Source organism: Scleropages formosus, chromosome 12, assembly GCF_900964775.1.
Source record: "Scleropages formosus chromosome 12, fSclFor1.1, whole genome shotgun sequence".
Lineage (NCBI taxonomy): Eukaryota > Metazoa > Chordata > Actinopteri > Osteoglossiformes > Osteoglossidae > Scleropages > Scleropages formosus.
This window is the reverse complement of record NC_041817.1, coordinates 9,418,997-9,439,168: the sequence shown is the minus strand read 5'-3', so window position 1 is coordinate 9,439,168 and position 20,172 is coordinate 9,418,997. Positions and strand designations below refer to the sequence as shown.

At 40.7% G+C, this 20,172-nt stretch overlaps 1 protein-coding gene across 5 annotated transcripts in view; it reads right to left on the bottom strand.

Moving 5' to 3' along the window:
* zmat4a (zinc finger, matrin-type 4a) overlaps positions 1–19,913 on the bottom strand; it is an 86,574-nt gene extending 66,661 nt beyond the window's left edge. For 4 of the 5 annotated variants that reach the window (XM_018744042.2, XM_029256951.1, XM_018744044.2 and 1 more), the window contains exon 1: positions 19,804–19,913. In XM_018744042.2, the coding sequence (XP_018599558.1) occupies positions 19,804–19,890 (87 nt within the window). In that variant the 5' untranslated portion in view covers positions 19,891–19,913. Of the gene's footprint in view, positions 1–19,101; positions 19,157–19,306; positions 19,347–19,803 lie in introns of those variants that run through there. The other variant, XM_018744043.2, reaches the window with a different exon arrangement.
* Positions 19,914–20,172: the final 259 nt, after the last annotated feature.

Sequence of the window (20,172 nt, the reverse complement as noted above, 5' to 3'; positions counted from 1 at the left end):
GAATTTTACCACCTTACTGCTATTCAAGCAGAGTTGGAGCCTTTATACATTACTCTCAGAGCTCACACAATACGATTTCATTCACTTTCAATTTTCTTATCCAAGGACCTATATAGAAACATCAGGACATAACCAAGAAAGCACAAACTGCGTAAAGGAGAAACAGTGAAAAAATCTCTACAAATTCAAATTACATAGTCATTTGATAATGATGCAAATTACTGGTGTAAATTATTTCTATTTTAAACTCCAGATCTAAGCCTCCAATCAAATAATGCATGTTTCATTAATATATAATTAAGGATGATGAATGCAATCCTTGGCTCTGCAAAGAAATAATTGCCAGCAAAAATTCTGAAAAATTAACGATGACAAAGGTCCAGATGAAGCATTAAAATAACATTGTTATTTCCTAAACATTGTTAAATATTTTACTTTGCAATCCACCGATTTGTTCATCTGAAAGTCTGCAGCAGATACAGCATCCACAGAGGCAGCTGGTAGTGTTGTGGTTACCACTGCTGCCTTTAGACCCCAAGGTTGCAGGTTTGAATCCCCCACCCAACTGTAGTGCCCTTCAGCAATGTACTCACACTACATTACTCCCCTAAAATTACCCAGCTGGATAAATAGTTTTAAGTAGCCGAACACTGCAAGTCATATTTGAGAAAAGTAGCAGCTGAATGAATTAATGGAAATGTGTGTATTTATTCAATTTTTCATATGCATTCAATTTTAAAATGTTATAATTATATACCAAAGTTGAATTATAGGGAGAGAAACAAGAGAAAAGGTGTGCTGAAATTCACTGAGCAGAAGGCAGGGAAATGAGCCCTCTGTGAACACAATTTTAAAGTGGAAAGGTGCATTTAAAAGTCGAATATACCTTGCTTATGTTACTAAATCATGAGCCAAGGGTGTGTTTCCAGTTCTCAGGATTATTTGTTCCTGCCAGCTGCTTACATGCTGGCATCTGTCCTATACTTATTTCCAAAACCGCAGCTCCTATCCATGGTTCATAAATATCACACCACTCACCACAGCCCACCAACCCAAATCACCTCAGTGAAAAACAGCAAAGGGAAAATACAAGCAGTCCCCAGATTACAAAGGAGTTCCGTTCCTAAGTCCGTCTTTAAGTCGAATTTGTACGTGAGTCGGATAATTGTGGATTTCATCAGGACAGAACCTTTTATATGCTTCATTATTTTCGCTTTGTCCTTTAAAATTGTCCTGATCGTTGACCGACTGCAGCCTAACGCTTTTCCGATGTTCGTTGGCATTTCACTTTTTTCCAATCGCTTTATTATTTCCACTTTGTTTTCAATCATGATTGTTTTCCTTTTCTTTGATGCATCACCATCACTTGCATCACATTTATGCCATGGTTAGGAGAGTAAAAACAAAAAAATGAAACCCAAATACAGTAACACACGAGACACTGTTAACAGCAACATGGTCAAACTGAAAAGAACCAATTCTGTGTCCTACCTCGGGCCCACGAGCCAACGAACTACTGTAGACGCGTAACGTTTTGATGATTGTCGCAAAGTAGTACCGGTTTCTCATTACAAATCATTGTATGTAACTTGAATTTTTAATATAATAGGCTTTACGGGGGTGGTTCTTAACTATGGGTTGTATGTAAGTCGGACGTTCGTAACCCAAGGACTGCCTGTAGAGCAATCAGAGCGAGATTGAGAGCAGTTTTATTGACGGAGAACTCCAATGGCTGACAGTGAAGGGATTCTTTTGTATTTAAATTATTTGCATGTGTATGGGTTGTATCCAAAGTGGCACATGGTTATTTTGCGGAAAAGCATAAAAAAAAAAACACTGCACTGGACAGAGTTTGTCTGTTGTGTGATGCAGAGCGAGAGGGGACATGTAGCTTCAGCACCATGAACAGCTCTCCACCGTCAGGTGCAGCAACACCGGGAGCTATTCTGTTTACACACACCTGTGACGGATTCCCTTATTTCCCAAGAGCATCTGGAGAGAACACAGCAAGGTAGTGGGATTTTGAATGCCTAAGAGAAGGATACGAATTTCCCTTCCTGCATACATTACGACTGGCACAACCCCAGCAGCAATGGGTTGAGACAAGCAGAGAGCGATGGAGACAACTACCAACCGATATGGTAAACCAAAACAGAAGGGGAATGTACTGGAACTGGTGAAGCTCGGAGCAGGGAAACCGACTGGACCGAGAGTGGACTGGGCAAGGTTTTTTTTTTTGTCTCTAGATTTTTAACCTTGGGGAACACCATGCTGTGTTTGGCATCATCTGAATGAGTAACGATTGCTAAAACTTGTTTAGGAAACTACTGTATACAGCTGCTGCACTGTGAAAGACAATAAAATGGTAAATTCCAAAGTTATATTGTCTAAGTAAAACAGTATAAAACATTCATTCATAACACTAATAATACTAATTTAAGATACATTTTAGCCTGGAAAAAGTCTACATGAAGAATTATGGTTCCCATTTAATCTTAATAGCTTCTATTATATTTCACTTCATATGTAAGAACTCAGATCTTTCATTAAGCGTGTCACATAATAACCTGTATAATGGCATTAGCAAGGAAGCAAGCAAACAATAAGAACAGGTACTGCGCAAGCTTGCTGGATCCCATAAAGTTTAGCAATAAGTTTATTAGCAATACAATGGCTCAAGGCTGCTGGATTAGGAAACATTTGAATTTGGCATAGAAACGCTGCTGAGAATACCGTTAAAGGTGAGAGAAACCTGTCAAGTGTCTAAGTGTCCATCACAGACATGGAGGATGAGAAGAAATAAATAAGAGGAGCTCAGCAAGCAAGCAGCAAAGCTTCTTAATTGGCCGAAAGGAGTGCAATTTTGTGGCAGAAGACAAAATACAGTTCCACAAAAAAGTGTCATACATGAGATATTTTAAAGCAACATCCTCCAGGCTGAACTATTAAGTATCCACTTGGGAGGTCCCTACTTTCAATTGAACTGCTCTTTGGGAGCAACTGTACCTACAATCTCATTCACAGAAATGTTGCTTTTTTTCAGCATGTTACAAACATATTAAACTGCGATGATCTCAAACTAGTGATGGACAGGACCTTAAGATGTAACGCACAAACTTTAAACCATAACATTTCTAGAAGTCCCAGTCCTAGAATTTATGAGATTAATCTACGATATTTGAAATAGGGTGGCCTGCAAGAAGTAAAAAAAACACTACTGCAATGTTGCACAGAATTTTCCTTAAACATTCACAGACATTTAGGATGAATGCAAGTGCCACTGAGTCGAATTCGACTCGCATAGTTTAAGGCGGAAAAGGTTTATCAGTGCCTTCTTCTGTGCATGTGCATGGGAGGTGCAAACCTAGGAGAAACATGCAAACTGCACACCCTGAGCTGGCTTTACGTGTTGTGACACAGTGTTGCAAGTCTTACTTTGGTAAGGGGAAAAAATATTGCTCGATTTATTTGAATTCACTGTGTTTTATGATACTAGGCACTAGCAGGAATTACTACTTACTGTGAGAGAGAGTGAATTATTCAGATACGTATTTGAGACAAGGTAAATATATTTTTTATATTTCCATCTCTCAATCTAAATCAAGTCTCCAAAAGTTTCATACAATTAAACCTCTACTTTTTTGCCCTATTTCCCCCCCACTTTCTTTTGACTATGGGCATTATCAGGGCTGAACAGGAAGCACAGAGCAATGTGGCTCAGATAAATTCACTAAACATCTCTCATTTCCAGGTGATTAAGGAAGACTGGAGGCTGGGATTTAAGGATCACTGGGTGTCTTGCTGAATAAATACATATATTTTTTAATCCAGTGCTGTCACACATTCTTCATTAACCATGACTAAAGCATCCTGTCCTAACTTTTCCTAAACGGGCAATGCATTTTGAATTTTATAACTGACTAATTATATCTGACTGAGCACCTAATCAAAGTCTATGTACATCAGACAGCTCCTTTGTGGGTGTTACGTGTCTTTAGTCTGTATTTCATTTAATAATGTTCTATTACAAATTAAAACTAAGTGTGAATTATGTTCATATTTAGTAAGGAAATTCAACTTAACAGATTAATTGTTTATTATATAGATCTCCTTCTGCTCTTTTGGAGTGGGGCAACTGGAACTTTTTGATTCTATTTCCACCAATGTCTTCATTGATGCCATGGGTCATACATATTTGGAAAGTAAGATGTTCCTGTAATATAGCCCAGGTGTATTTTCTTTCATGATCTTATTGGATTCCCAAGGTGGTTTCATAAGACTGTTTGGAGACTAATGAATATTAATTATTCACCTAGAGCAAAGTAGCAAAGAAAGCACCAAAGAATATAAAACTGACATTATAAAATGTCAGCAATGCATTTATCTGTGGTCAGCAGGCAAATATACCAGTATCATATTTGATTACATGTACTCAAACATAGATTTAAAAGAGGGGGGTTATCATTTATGATTTTTAAAAAGTTTCCTATTACCAACACAGCAGTTTCATTTCTTATTACTCTATTACACCACTGTTGTAATACGGAATTGTCAGTAAATAATTAATAAGCAAATGCCTGAAAGGTATTAAAGTTCCAAGGTTTCTTCTTGAGAATGGCTCTACCTTTCCATCACCCACACACACACTTTCTGAACCACTTGTCCCACACAGGGAACCAGAGCCTAACCTGGCAACTCAGGGTATAAGGCTGGAGAGGGAGGGGACGCACCCAGGACAGGATGCCAGTCCATCGCAAGACACTCCAAGCAGGACTCGAACCCCAGACCCACTGGAGAGCAGGACCCGGTCCAACCCACTGCGCCACCGCACCCCCCTTCCATCACCCACACAATGGCATAACAAAGAGAAAGCAATTTTACTGTTACTCTAGTTGCTGTAGCAATAACCAACACCCTACACCCCCCAAGCCAGGCTTGTCTCCTGAGCGTGGGGGGGGTGCACCTTCAGCATGTGAGAAAACACTTGGCCTGGAGCAGACCAACAAACATCAGTGACTCAGACTGCCAGAAAGAAGCCAGCCAGCAGTCAGAGGCACTTCATCAAACTCAATGACAGAGTTGCTCTGCATGGGTCTGTGTTACAGAGCTTTGCTAAAATTTGCTGATAGAACTGTACTGATTAGCAAAGTTGGACAGGAGCAATGTGGACAGCTTGGTGTCAGAGAGGCCTGCCGTCTTTGGTGGCCCAGGATGGTTCTGAAATGGAAGTTTAGTTCTGTATAGTCATTCAGTGATGCTATACATAAAACCATCCTACACTCTACTACTACTATTACTTTGAAGTAATTTATAGCATTAGATTACTTACAATTACTTTCCTATTTTCTGAGCTCGATACACACACACACACACACACACACACACACACACACACACACACACACAGAGTACTGTGCAAAAGTTTTAGAAACTTGGGGAAAAAAGCTGTAAAGTGAGAATGCTTTCAAAAATAATGCTCTTAATAAATTTCCTACAAGCTGAGTAACCATCCATTGCCAACAACCTCATGTTCTGAGCGGGCTGTCTGGGGTTTGAGTCCTGTTGGGGGTGCCCTGGGACGGACTGGCGTCCCATCTTGGGTGCATGCCCTTCCCCTCCAGCCTTGCACCCTGTGTTCTGTGTTAGGCTCCGGTTCACCTCCGCTCAGGACAAGTGGTCTCAGTCAGTGTGTGTGTACTTTCTTTTACGAAATACAAAACTCTTACTGTAATACTGTAACTTTTTGCAAAGTGACTGCTTGGAAATCTAAAATATGCTCTTTCTCATTGACACTAATGCAGAAGACATTAAATAACCATCTAAAATGGGATTCCAGCAGGAGGTGGGATTCAAACCTGGGTCTGCTGAGTATCAAAGAGAAGGCTCAAATCACTGCGCTACCCCCTGCTTATATATTTACATTTATTTATTTAGCAGACTCTTTTCTCCAAAGCAACTTCCAACAGATATTATGTAGTGTTATGAGCCCACACACCTTATCCACCAAGGTGACTTACACTGCTAGATACACTGCTTACCATGGGTCACTCATACATGTATCTTAATAAATGTTCAAAGGAGCCTGCAGTTTTTAAATTTACCACATTTTACAAGGTTCATTTTCATAGGTCTCATAGTCAATTGTTTTACATAAAAATGGCTGCAAATGTAATAAAACAACCAGCAGAGGTGCAGCTGAGCTCTAACTACCATGGTTTTTGTCCTTTTGTTCCACTTGGAAGAACATGTCAGGCCTCTCTCGAAACAGTGTCGTTGATCTCTTCCTATTATTTATGAAGCGGTGGGATAACTAGGGAAAATTAATGTATTATTTAATCTCTTCATATTTCTCCCTATTTCAAGTGTGTGAAAGGTTGCCACTCCTCACCAAGAATCACCTTTGTGACCTAATCTTGCCAGCTGTGCTGTAACTATTTTGAGGAAGAAAGAGTGAAATCCTCGGGTGCTGGTTTAAGAATTAATTTTGGAAAAAAATTAAATATTCATCACCGAGCATTCTGGCAAGTTCCAAGAGAGCCGGTACTATATACAGAGCAGGGACGGGGAAGCAGACCTTCAATATTCATGTAACTCTGTTGCATGTGAAGCCAAGTTCAATTCCCTTGAAATAAAGTGCTAATTTGCATGAAACTGGGAGATGGTGCTAAAGAGCGGCAGGCTGGCCTGGGCGGACTGAATGCTTCCGCAAAGCCATCGTTTGCTGGGCTCAAAGCTGCGGAGTGTCCCCGCGCTCTAGACTCCTGGGCCGCTCTCAAAGTCCCGGATCCCAGCTGAGCTAATTATCATCAACTGCAGCAAGGAAGCAAACTGGTGCCAAAGTGTCAGAATGCAGAACTGTGGAAAGTAAGCAGAGGGGGACAGAAGAAAAATTCTTTTCAGAGCCCTTCAGTCAGTCGAGTTACCAAAGACCACACGTATTTACCTGAGTAAATCCATTCCAAAAAACTTCAGCAGAGGAAACTAGGTTACTTGAAAAACCAGATATGCTCTCGTTCAAACAGAATGCTGTTAAAGTCTGAATAAGTGAGTTTATGAAGAGTCCAGTAACTCACACACACACAGAATGGCGAAAGCTGCTTGTCCCGAGCGGGCTCTAACCTGGCAACATAGGGCACAAGGCTGGAGAGGACACACTCAGGATGGGACGCCAGTCCATCACAGGGCAACCCCAGCAGGACTCGAACCGCAGGACCGCCAGAAAGCAGGACGCGGCCAAACCCGCCACGCCGCCACACCTGCCACCCAGTAACTCATAAAAGTTATTCATCATTATTACAGAAAGTGATGATCAAAGCCAAAACCAGCAAGGGCAATATCTCCAAAGATGGAAGTGCTTATGCACAGAAGAATGAGAAATTAGCCACCTTCTCTTTAAAATATAAGCCTTTCAGGGGCTTGAAATTAAACCAGGTACCTTAGTTATTTCACAGCTTCCAGCACTTATGTTTGTATATATAAGTTTATTTATTCCCATATACAGTTTCCGTTTTTTTCCCCTTTATACCAAATATCTTATACGCAACTATGATCACTGCCAATTTAAAAGTATCCCGCCTTTCAAAATAGGCATTACTTTAGAATTGAATTCTGAATCAAGTTTTTATACAGAAATGTTTTCAATCTTTTAAAATGTCAGAATTAATTTCTATTTTTTTACAGAACAATGAAACAGCCATGTTAAAGCGTTACCATGTAAACAAACACACATATATTAAATACTACAATACTATAAAATCACAACTGATCATTTATTTATTAAAAAAATAAATAATTGATTTCAAAAACATTGACAGTTTTGACCAAAGAAGCAACAAAGATGCAAAGGAGATGCTGAAACACTTTTCTTAACTAACAGGCATAGTAGCCAGTGCAGTCCCATTCCAGATAAAACATAACTGGAAGTGCTTCATCTCTAAAACTGCCAGAAAGCTTTCCTGATTTGCATCACACCTTAGACTGCACTCCTATACCATTCTCATTTGTCGGGTTCCAGGGGAACCAATTAATTTACATTACATCCTCCCTCTTGCGAGTCCTCTGGCTGCAAGTACTTGGTCCCATCTGCATTAATCAGCAACATATTACTTAAAGCACCATTCTGTGCTGCTTAAGAGTGGCAAGCGCCCTTTTTCACACAAGCCCAGGAACACAGGCAAATTGATGGCCTCATGCACAGCTGTCGTGGAGCAAGGCTCGGGTGAAGTAGCCTTGCTTGGGGAGTGCGTTGTAAAATTGGTTTCTTCATCATCAGCATGTGCCATAGGGATTGCCACTTGAGGAATACAGTAAGTAAGGATTGTCATCTTACCACAACGAGGCATGTTTGAGTCAGATTGTCATTTTGTTTTCCTCTGTTGCCATAGTGATGTGTAATACACGCAAGTATATAGGATGTACACTGAAAAACAAATGTAAAACTATTTGTGTGTGCATTGCTTTCTCAAACTGCCAGATAAAACTGAAAAAGACAAACGAGGCACTATCTCGTTTCAGACCCGGCATCCTCTGCAAACAATGACCGATTATCCCCGACTGCAGCTGTCAGATGGCAGAGGGGGCAGAGAAAAAGCTAGGTTCGGGGATGGAAATCTTAAGAATAACAGGGTATCAGTTTTATGGTCTTTGAAGCAGACGCCGTAATGACTGAGCTGCTCATGAGATCCGCAGGGGCACAGATGACCAACTTGACTGTGAAAGACTGGATGTGACAGGTCATGTACATGTCTGATGAACCACGAGTAAAGAAATGACGTGAATTAAGTCTCACCTTTGAGCGATTAGCTAGTCAGACTACGCAGCTAAAGGATCTTGTTCGGTAAGAGTTGCACCCAAACGAGCTTTATTTAACGTGACCACCACTTCACAGATTTTGCAGGACGAATAAATAATTTGCTAACAGACCTGCCTTTATACAAGAAAAGGCTAAACTTAAACAAACCTGAAGCTCCAACACAATAAAGCAAATAGGAACAAGAGTCATCACAGCCTGACATCGCAACTCCAGCAAGTCCTCATTAAATAATCTGCCTCTAATCTTCTACTCCTTCTCATCACACACTGACAGCATTATTTTCTCATCAAGCGCCTTCATAGAAACAGAATTCTTAAGGGCTCTTTATTTACATATTCATTGGGGGTGGAGGTGGGGAAATAAAGCCATCTTGCCAATCTCGAGTGCAAGTGAGGATGCACAGGAATAAAACTATGCACGGCTGGACTTAGTCATCTATGACTTTCAAACACATCATCCCTTTACTTTGGAAATTGAAAGTTGTCTTCCCTTACTTACTGCTGGGCAACAATGCACCTTTCTGTCAGAACTTCATGAATTTTACATACTGCAGCTCCACCCCAGATATAGCTCAGATGTTTTCCATGAATTCTCTACCTCCATCACACCATTCCCTTGCATGGCCCTAAATTAAAACTTAACTTTTGTTTAGGTACTGGGAAATCATGAGAGTTCCAGGAATCATGCTGCCGGATCAGTTCAGCTTGGAGTCGGCAGCCAAGAGGAAGGCGAGAGTCGAAATGCTGTAGATGTATTATGGTCTGTGACTATAAGAAATTACAAGGTGCAGCTCACCTTGCGTCCAATTCCACGCACTTTCCTGCAGAATGTAAAATCCACTCCAAATATCCTGTCTAATTTAGCCTGGTCCAATCCAGTCCATGTGTTTATTTCCCAAATTAATTATCTGGCTGTGATTAAAATTTTTTTTTAGACCTGAACAAAGCTAGAGGGATTTCTAATTAGAGAAAACCCAATGCTAAATACAACAGACAAGACACTTAGTAATTACTGCACTGCTAATGAGGGAATTTTATTTCATTTTTTTGTTTTTTGACTCCATCATTCAGATATCTAAATCAAGTAAACAGACATATGTTTAATGTTTCTGAAACAAATGCTTTTTCCGAGTCTTGCCAAGGGAAACAACATGCACATTTTTTTGTGAGCTGACAAGGCAAGGAGTATCCAGCTATCTGGATGTTTCGTGCGCTAAGACTAAGTACCAATAAACCTGAACTTATTTTCACACACACACACACACACACACACACACACACACACACACACACACACACACATTTTCAGAACCGCTTGCCCCATACGGGGTCACGGGGAACCGGAGCCTACCTGGTAACACAGGGCGTAAGGCCAGAGGGGGAGGGGACACACCCAGAACAGGACGCCAGTCTGTCACCAGGCACCCCAAGCAGGACTTGAACCCCAGACCCACTGAAGAGCAGGACCCGGTCCAACCCACTGCACCACCGCGCCCCCCCTTAGTTTCACATTTTTTCCTAAAACCTAAATTACTTCATGAGCTCTTGGTAAAATGCAGTGATTTCTCATGCACAAAAAAATGTATTTTATTAATTCAAAATAGGGATTTTAATCAAAGCAGGAGATGACAGCTTGCATTTTTAATAAAAATGTGACACGGGGCTGGTTCAAGGAAAGCAAACATGTCTTACAAACCCACAGCAAATCAACCTTTCACAACAAATCATACTGCCTTATTCACTGTTAATAGAGCATTGGAAATCCTTTCTGCAAAGCAAGCAACTGCTCTGTTTTGACAAAGCAGGTCACCCTGTGTCCCTGTGTAACCCTTGTAGGCGAGCTTTGGGCCAACGTGACCTTTTTTCACCGTATCACCCGAAATCAACTATGCAGCAGGAGCCTGGGGGGTTGTGGCTCAAATTTCCATTTTGGCTTCTACAAGAGAAAGAACATGCCTGGCAAAATAATGAATAACACACTGGCCAACCAATCTGGCAGTTTTACATTGCACTCACTGTCATCAACACTGCACCTTTTAAAGTTCAAGGTTATAAGAATTTAAGTGGTGACATGCTGAGATTAATGCAAGTCGGGATGCGATCAAAGCCTAATGGAAGCCTAATGCACAACCTGTAGCACGATTCTGGGAGGACACGGCTTACACACACATATCCAGAGCACATCTCTCACACACACACACACACACACACCCCAACACTCATTTATCAAGCTGGTTTACCAGGACATCCTAACACATACATAGTTAGTATTAACACACACCTAGTTGCCACCATTCCCCTACGTAAGCCCCTGCTCGACAGCAAGAAGGGATTTACCCTGCAGTGAGAGACAGAGAAGAACCAGTTATGATTTCCTTCTCCTCGATACCTCACTCAGAATAAAGTCCTGAAATTCTCAGTCAGGGTTCTCTTGCCCCAGTGGCTTACAATAGGAGATTCATAGCAACTCTGCATTTGTGTTATGAGGGCTTGATTAGCTACATGGAAAACAGGTGTTAGTGTGTGCGCAAGATGTGCTCTGTGGTATACAAAAACATTGATGGTAAATAGATATAATGACAGTATCTGTATAGCATTAAAGACATTCAACTGTTCGAATGCATGATATCACCTGCGTCAGTATATAATTCCCCCTAAGGATTAGTTCCATTTCTCAAGACCAGGGGCCACATGCTTTGTAGATGTACTGTGCTCTGTATGAAGGCACTTCTGCTATGGTTGAAAAGAAGCCAGGGCTTTATGTTGCTTAGCCCTTGGCTATGTCTCTCACCTTATTTGCATAATATGATTATAATAGCTGTGATCAAACTTTCGGCAAGATTAATCTCTCAGGACATACATTCCTACTTCAACACTAGGCTCCTCCATTCCTTGTTGACGGACCCTTCTGCCATGCCACAAGTTCAAGTAACCATGCAGAAAGCAACTGATTATTCAAACTTCCATCCTTAAACAGTCACTCAAGACTATTCACGGTTTGATTAGTTCACCCTGTCATGTTGAGAGCAGGGCACATTACGAGTATTCATTTTGAAAAATATCAATTAAGGCTTTTGTGTTGAAAATGATGGTGCTGCTTGAACTCGTTTAACTGCTGCAAACTGACTAAGCAGCAATGAAAAGGCAGTGCCAAGTCAAAGGCTAAATATTAATGAATGTCATTGGTAATATGTGTTTCTGAAGAACCCTAGGTAAGCCCCAGGTTAAATCACACTGTCAATCTGTAAATGAGACCTGTCCTAAGATGCCTGTAAATCCCTGACTAAATCCTTCTCAGTGCCTCTGCGGGGACTGTGCCTCATCAAGTCTACTTCGTACAGACTCCTTCTACGTGAAATGTATTTTCGATGTGATCAACTCGATTGGTGCGAGTTTGACATGTTAGACTAAATGGAATTTTACTGAATTGGAACTGATTATTGCAACTTATCATTACATACTGGCTCTTAGCAATTAAATTTCTCCAGTGTTAAAGTATATACAGAAATATAAAAACTCATACTGCAACAGAGTGAGAAAAAAAATCTATTCTCAAAATCCATTAAAAGGAGAAAAGGATGGGTTGCCACTGAAAGTGTAATTTCCATTAATAATTTTTAAACAAACACTCCAGATCATCATCCTGTCACTTCTTGCAACATATTCTTTAGTTAAGCTTATTACACACTCTGTGAATTTCATAAAAACAAAATCTGTATAAAACTTTGTTTCTGACATTTTGCTTCTCATGTGAAATCTTATTTTCTGAAATGTGAACTGCTTTGGTCGGTAGAATACATACAACCCCATGGTTAAAATCGAGAAGCACTGTGCTTTGCAACAGATGGCTATCAGTGAGAGAAGATTTTGCACATTCACATCCAGCGGGACATTCGCACATGAAACATAACACTAATAAATATTTAAATGGCATCTATTACCTCCATTTGCTTGATGCTACAGCACTTCGTGAATAGTACAACAATGACTATTAACTGAAAAAAATTGTCCTAACTTATTATTGTGATACTTTATTCAACTGAAACCAAGGTGACTTAGCGATAGATTTGTACAAAAGACCAATACAAAAGTGCTTACAAGGTCACAAGGTAACTGGGGGAAAAAAAAAAAAAATTACAGGCAATTTACTCAAGATACTACAAAGAAACCAGGGTCAACAACACGGTATGAAAGAACGAATAACTTAGAAGACAAGGTGTTTACAGAGGTCTAAGATGACATAGAAAGGTGCTTTTAAAAGTCCGAGGCTATTAAGGCTCTGAAGGCAAACTCAGAATTGAACATGCTTAAAAAACACACACTTTCAGAACCGCTTGTCCCATACAGGGTTGCGGGGAACCGGAGCCTAACCTGGCAACACAGGGCGTAAGGCCGGAGGGGGAGGGGACACACCCAAGACGGGACGCCAGCCCGTCGCAAGGCACCCCAAGTGGGACTTGAACCCCAGACCCACCGGAGAGCAGGACTGTGGTCCAACCCACTGTGCCACTGCACCACCGTGCCCCCCTTTGCTTAAAAAAACATTAAAACAAAAATTCAAAATGGAAAAATCTCAACGTTATTCTTCTGGAAAGGACTCATATTGCATCGGGGCTATAGAATGCATTGAAGTGCAGTCTCTGGACCATGACAACACAGATTGGACAAGCTGCTGCTGATAATACGTTAATGGCAGAGCTGAAAAGTGATGGTGGTATTAGCATTGCGCTCTCCTCATTTGTATTTCACCCCAACAATATACGAAACACCACCTATGAATATTACTAAAATAATCTATCTAGACAACACGGGACGCATTCTCATAGGGCCACATTAACTGGTCAGTTAATGGGACACTAGTAAAACCTGCCTTGTGTCTTCCTTCCACTTTTCACAACGGCATAGTGCAAGAGAGACTACCATGATGCATCAGTGGCATGAGTTAAAAGGCAGGCAAAGTAGTGTTTGACAGTAAGCTTTGTTCAGTTAGACTACCAAGAGGAGTAGTGCTTAAGTGGACTTCTTCAAAGCATGCACAGAGTCCATCAGTTCAAATTTTGGATGGCGTGTGAGATAATGTATCATTTGCTGTCTGATACTATGAGTTCTGCAGCAGGGTGCTTGACAGCCTGCTGTATTAACACCACCCGCATACCTGCTATATGTGCCTGCAAGTTGTCAACTGTGCTCAATGGGACACAGCACTCTTCCAATCCCTGCTAGTTTTTGTGCATGATGTCATGTCACCCACAGTGAGGGTAGACAGCAACTGACTGGGCAAACTGGGTTGCCAGAAGAGCATAATCCCTATATTTTAGGTATCCATCCAGGTATGAGGAGTACCTGTTACAAACCATCTCGGTAATCATGGCCCTGTCTGCACTATCAAAACAATGTCAACCTTTTTAGTGAATGTGAATTCCTGCTTCTCCACGTGTTTGCATGCTTACATGTTCCTCCCTGTGTCTGCATCCCCAGACGTGCACAGAAGAAGGCTCTGGTAAAGAATTTCTGTTCCTCCATTGTCTTGTAAACCATGCAATTAGTCATTATGAGTCAGGGTTAACTCGACAGCATGTTTCTCATCATCCCATGTATGTAGGGCTGCAGGTAGCATAGTGGTTAGAGGCACCACCCACCCTTCAGCCTTGAAGGACCAAGATTTGAATCCCACCTACTGTAGTACTCTTGAGAGAGGTACTTAACCTAAATTGCTCCAGCAAAAATTACCCTTCTGTATAAAAGGGTAAATCACTGCGAGCAGCTTAAAATTGTAAACCACTATGGAGAAAAGCATCAGCTACATGAATAAGAGTAAATGTAAATTCTGTAGATGCACTTTTGTTAATTGTACAGTATGCAGTAACTATGAAAGGGAGCTAACAAGTGCAGGTAGACATTTGTATGGTATTATTCAGTAATTAATGAAGGGAGACTACCTTGTTATGTTGCCTATTGAAGTAATTAATATAATTAATGAATGGGATTCTGTGATATTTTAGCACAAATGGGTGTTAGTTTAAGGGCTCAGGAATGCATGAAATCTGTTACTGAAAGTAATAGTAACTACATCTTCATGTTATGAGAATTCACCTTACAAGGGGCTTTTCAGGAACATGTTACCTTTGTAAAGTAGGGGAATACTGTAGTCTTATGTCACTATGCATCCTAGCTCTTTTGTTTGGCTCAGGACCAAATGAGTACAAAGATTTATAACTATAGAGAAGCACGGTAGTCCATATAATTTTATATTTTAACTGGCATAGCATTTATCTTGTCTTATCTTATTATTTGTCTATGCATTTATTTTAGTGAACCGCATATGTTTGAAGTATTTGTGAGAAAACTGGAACAAGATTCTAAGCACTCCATGTGAAAAATAAAATATAAAAGAATAAAAAAAATTAATATTTATGAAGGACGGCAGAGACGCAACATATGGACATTGACTTCTTGCCAGGAGAATCCCTAATAACCTTGCATGTTTACAGCAGGAGGCAAACCGAAGACAGACTTGGACAAATGCATCGACTTACAATGCGTCGCCGGCTTGTAATGTGCTCAATTACTGCACTGTCTTATCACAATCTATTTCCAACCATTTTAAGGAGGACTGTTTAAATGTGTGCTTTCCAAAAGGCAAGGTGGGTCTTTCCACGATAATATAAAAGGTGCAGCCAGGCACCAAGCTAAGCAAATCTATTTATTGAACAAGCGTTAAAGGACTCTCACCGCCCAGTAACACCACATCAATAAAGAGGCAAACCTATAGAGTTAATCATTAAAATTCCAAAGATTAACCTTAGGAGGCGATGAGTGTATGATGAGTCGGGTTCCAATGAGGATCTAATTTTACAAAGCACTGCAGCACTTCTCACTCAAGTGGAGAGCAGTGTGTGTGATTTTCAAAAGGCCACTGTTCTGCATAACAAACAAATGTTGCATATTAAGTATATGAAACATGAAAACCCAAATACGTTGCGGACAATAGGGGGGAAAAGCACATTTGACTTAAAAACAAAACTTCTGTATTTCTGTACAAAAGATTTCTTATAAAAATCATAATTTCTCATCCTTGCCCAGTAAAAGATAAATTTATAAAGGAAACAGCATGGTGGTAGAGAAAGTCGTGTTGCTGTATCACAGTGCCTGGGTGGTGCGAGAGGACGTGGGTTTGATCCCCACTCAGTCTGTGTGGAGTCTGCATGTTCTCCCTGTGTCTGCGTGGGTTTCCTCTGGGTGCTCTGGTTTCCTCCCACAGTCCAAAGACATGCTGTTCAGGTTCCCCCATAGTGTGTGAGTGACTGATATATGGATGAGTGACCCAGTGTAAGTAGTGTATCTAGCAGTGTAAGTCACCTTGGTGAATAAGGTGTGTGGGCTGATAACACTACATAGAGTTCATTGGAAATCAATTCGGAGAAAAGTTTCAGCTAAATAAATAAATGTAAATGTAGGAAACAAGCTTTGGACCACAGCACACAGTGAAAGCTGCTGCTGTTATCTCCCAGCATCATGGTGGTAGGGAAGGACATGCGTTCGACCCCTGCTTAGTTTGTGAGAATTAACTCCTAGGTGCAGACTGTACTTTCTTCTTCATGGCTTTAAAATAATAAAATATTTCAAACCGGGAATTCCAATAATTTTTTAGTTTTTTTTTTTTTGCGCAAATGCCGTAACTGCTGTTTTCTGTCTAAATTACCACGAATGACAGAACATACCTTCAATGCAAAAAAAGATCTGTTAGAAAAAGGTAATTAAGCTACACAACAGTGAGTTCTTTCATGTGACAGCTGTCATACTGGTGACTGACTACCAACACCATACAGAGCCATAAATATTCCGAAAAAAGAAAAAAAATAATATATGACATTTTAGAGAACAGGAAATTAACTTTTAAAGATGACTGCTTCAGTTTTCCACGGGGTGAAAAATGTTATTAAAAAACAAACAAATAGTTCACACATGTTGAATCGGGTCCCAGTGACAGATATCACAGAAATTATAGTCTGTGGGCCGAGGGGGAGCTGCTTTTCTCCGACAGATTCCCTGCTGTGACTGTGTGGAACACACAGGCCCTGTGGTAGATACGAATACATCCTGATCGAGTCTGTGGGCAAACAAAAAAAAAAAAAACGGGTGCATTTCACACCCGAAATTAGACGGGAATGCTGCAAACATAAACCCCTGGAAACGCACTGGAATATTTTGCAAACAAAAAAATTAAAACAAAGACTAGTCTGTGTCTTTTTAATCTAGACACTAACACCTCCTTTTACAGGCCGTGGAAATGGTCAAAATGTAACGAGCAACTGTGAGTGTTGAAAAACAATTACAGAGTAAAAAGGAAGAGGCAGCCAGAAGCACAGATTACAGTGTTAAAAATGGAATGAGCCCAAGGTACAGTAGCACTGTCAGTGCAATGACAGAACAATGAGCCACCTTGTGGTCTGAGCTGCAAGACTCTGCACTGCAAGTGGCGATCTAACCTTGACTATGACTTTGGGCTAGGCTGTTTCAGAGAAGGTCAACGAACGAGCGCAAGAGTGACAGCTTCTAAGGGCTGTTCCTAAGGTACTCTGGGAGGCAGAGAAGGCGGCTTAGCCTTACCATTAAAATGAATGACGAGAGCAAAAAGGATCCTGTCATTGCTGAGATTCCTCTTCTCTTGCACAGGTTTACAAAGGGGCTGTATAGACTTGCATTCTCATTTTAAATTAAAGTCCTTGAACTGCCCTTCCAGCACAAAATTAAATTTAAAACAAATAAAGAATTTTCTGAAGAAAGCATTTCCCCAGCAAAAATAACAAAAAGCATGGGCAAGTGGCGGTTATGTGATTTTGCCATCTGGCTTCATTTTTAATTTACTGAAGTACTCGTTCCTACTCCAAGAAGCAAATAAAAAGCTGTCAAACATAATGTATATTTTGAGTATATAGTGCACGAAGAGACTATGAAATATGCATTTGTCAACACAACAAAGTAGATATTTCACAGTACTGTGCCGACTGATCAAAGAGTACACAAATACAAAATTAACTAATTACATTAAATATATTAAAAATTATTGGAAAATATGTTTAGGATAGAGCACAGTTTAAGCAGTAACACAATAACATTACGTTTAGAGGGAAAAGTGTATGGTACTCAATTTTGTAACTACAGCAGAAGGCACAGCGCATTCAATCTCAAAATACTCCATAACAAATCAAATTAATTTTTAACTGCCACATATCTTCAATTTGTGTCACAATAAATGTTCCAGCTTCTGGAAATGCAAATCCACTCGAAATAACTTCATATCAGCAATATATAGATCAAAGCTGAAAAATGAGAAACTACAAACACTGCAAGATAGTAATACTCAAGGTGTTCAACTGTACAATTCAACTGAGCGGTTTACCGAAACAAGTAGCACATGCAGTAAATAACAGTTATTTATGTGCATTTAATAAGAGAACGAGAACAGTACAGAGTGTTTGTTAAGGACAATATTAACACAAGTAGACAGATTGTGAGACGAAAATAAGAGGACAAGGGAAAAAAATGGAATTGTGCGAAAAGTAACTATCTACAAACTCTATTAAGAAATTTCGACTTTAAGTTTCCACCCCAGCACATACCCACAGGTGTATATGGTCCACCAAAACAGGTATTTCTACACTGCAACTAAAAGATAACCCAAAATCAAAATCATTTCTAAACAAGGTCAAACTTTGAAGGATGTCTACCTAATATCCCAAACATGTTCTTCATCATTTAACACTAGATGTCCAGCATGGTAAACCAACGGCTTTAAACCCAACATTGATCACAAGGAACTTGGCCAAAGTTACAATAAAGCCATCTGCTCTGCTCGAATGCAGATTTTCATTTAATTCATGTATTTTTATAAACTGTATGCCTACAACAATTAAGAAGATTCTGTTATTATGGTGAGGTCCCACAGAAAGATGTGATTAATGTGGGTTTCTCTTTCAGAGATATAGGCAGGGTGCTCTGAAAGGAAAACAATAACACATAAACGAGGGCTGTAATTAATAAAAATGTAAACACAGCCAATGATTTTTCAGTAAGCCAGGCTTTTGAATGTGTACTTGTAAAGACTAAAGTAGTGGAAAGCCTTTCTCGCATGTGATGCGCAGGTCATGTTTTGACTGCAACACAGGGGCGCGACCTCAGGTGCGCAGATGCTTGTCGGATCGCTGAGTGTGAAGAAACATGTTGGACGCGTGTAACACACATCACTAAGCCCTGGACCGAACCCCGGGCACCGACAGCATCACCAACCCGCACACTGTAGCTCTTTGTCCTCCCAGGAGGTTTCCATCGCTCCAGAGAACAACTGCAGCACAAGATCAATGCAAAAAAAAAAAAAAAAAAAGAAAAAAAAACTTAATACACCGCAATGTTTTCTGCACAAGTAATCAGTGTTCGCTATCGAAGTGGATCTGATGCAGAAATCCGTTCCCGGCACCGACAGCATGACATTTACCTGGAATATTTCAAGGATGCTTCCTCCACAGCGATGCGCTTTGCTGCTGTCACGCACGATGGATGTCTTTTGTGGATACGCGTCAAAACGCGGCACGACCGAGCGGCTCCGCACACCGTTTCCAAAACAGAGCATACACAGCGAACATGTTTGCGGCGCTCGAACTGCCCAAGCCACGCTCGTTCGCGGTTTTTTAATTAATTCATTAATATATATGTTTTTTTTTTAAATTCCACGGACTGAGAACTATGCTGACATCGAAAGTGAGGGCAGATCCGATCGCGCATACGAACTAACGGATCGATGAGACAGAGAGCGTCACCCGCGCGGTCAATGAGAGCTGTTTCGCAGACCCGTTTCGAGCTCGAGTTCAGAGTTTGGTAATGAGGGGGCGGGGGGGCTACTTTTTTTTTTTTTTTTGGTCCAGCAAAACAAACACATGCTGCGGGACATCAAAGCCACAAAAATAAACGATGCGTACACGAGTTAAAAAATACCTGCAACTCCAAACTGTAACCCTGCAATAAATGGGTTGGGAAGACCGTCAGCTGGTGTTGCACTTGCAGGGAAACTGTATAATCCATTGACTTCCACGTCCCCGCCGAACCGATGCTTCTCTGCTTTTGCAGCCACAGTCAACAGCACCCGCAGTAGAGGAGTAACAGAGCGGACTTCGCCCCGCCCCCCGGACTCCTCATTGGCCCTTCCGCTGTAGTAGTAGTACGAAGCTCCGCCCTCCACTTCCTGATGAACTCGCAGGTGTATTACTACAGCTGCGCACCTGGATGAGTCCGTAAAATAATTCAGCGAATGCTCTGTGAGGGAGAAACAGTGGCACTTTCTGTTGTCATGACATTCTAAAATAC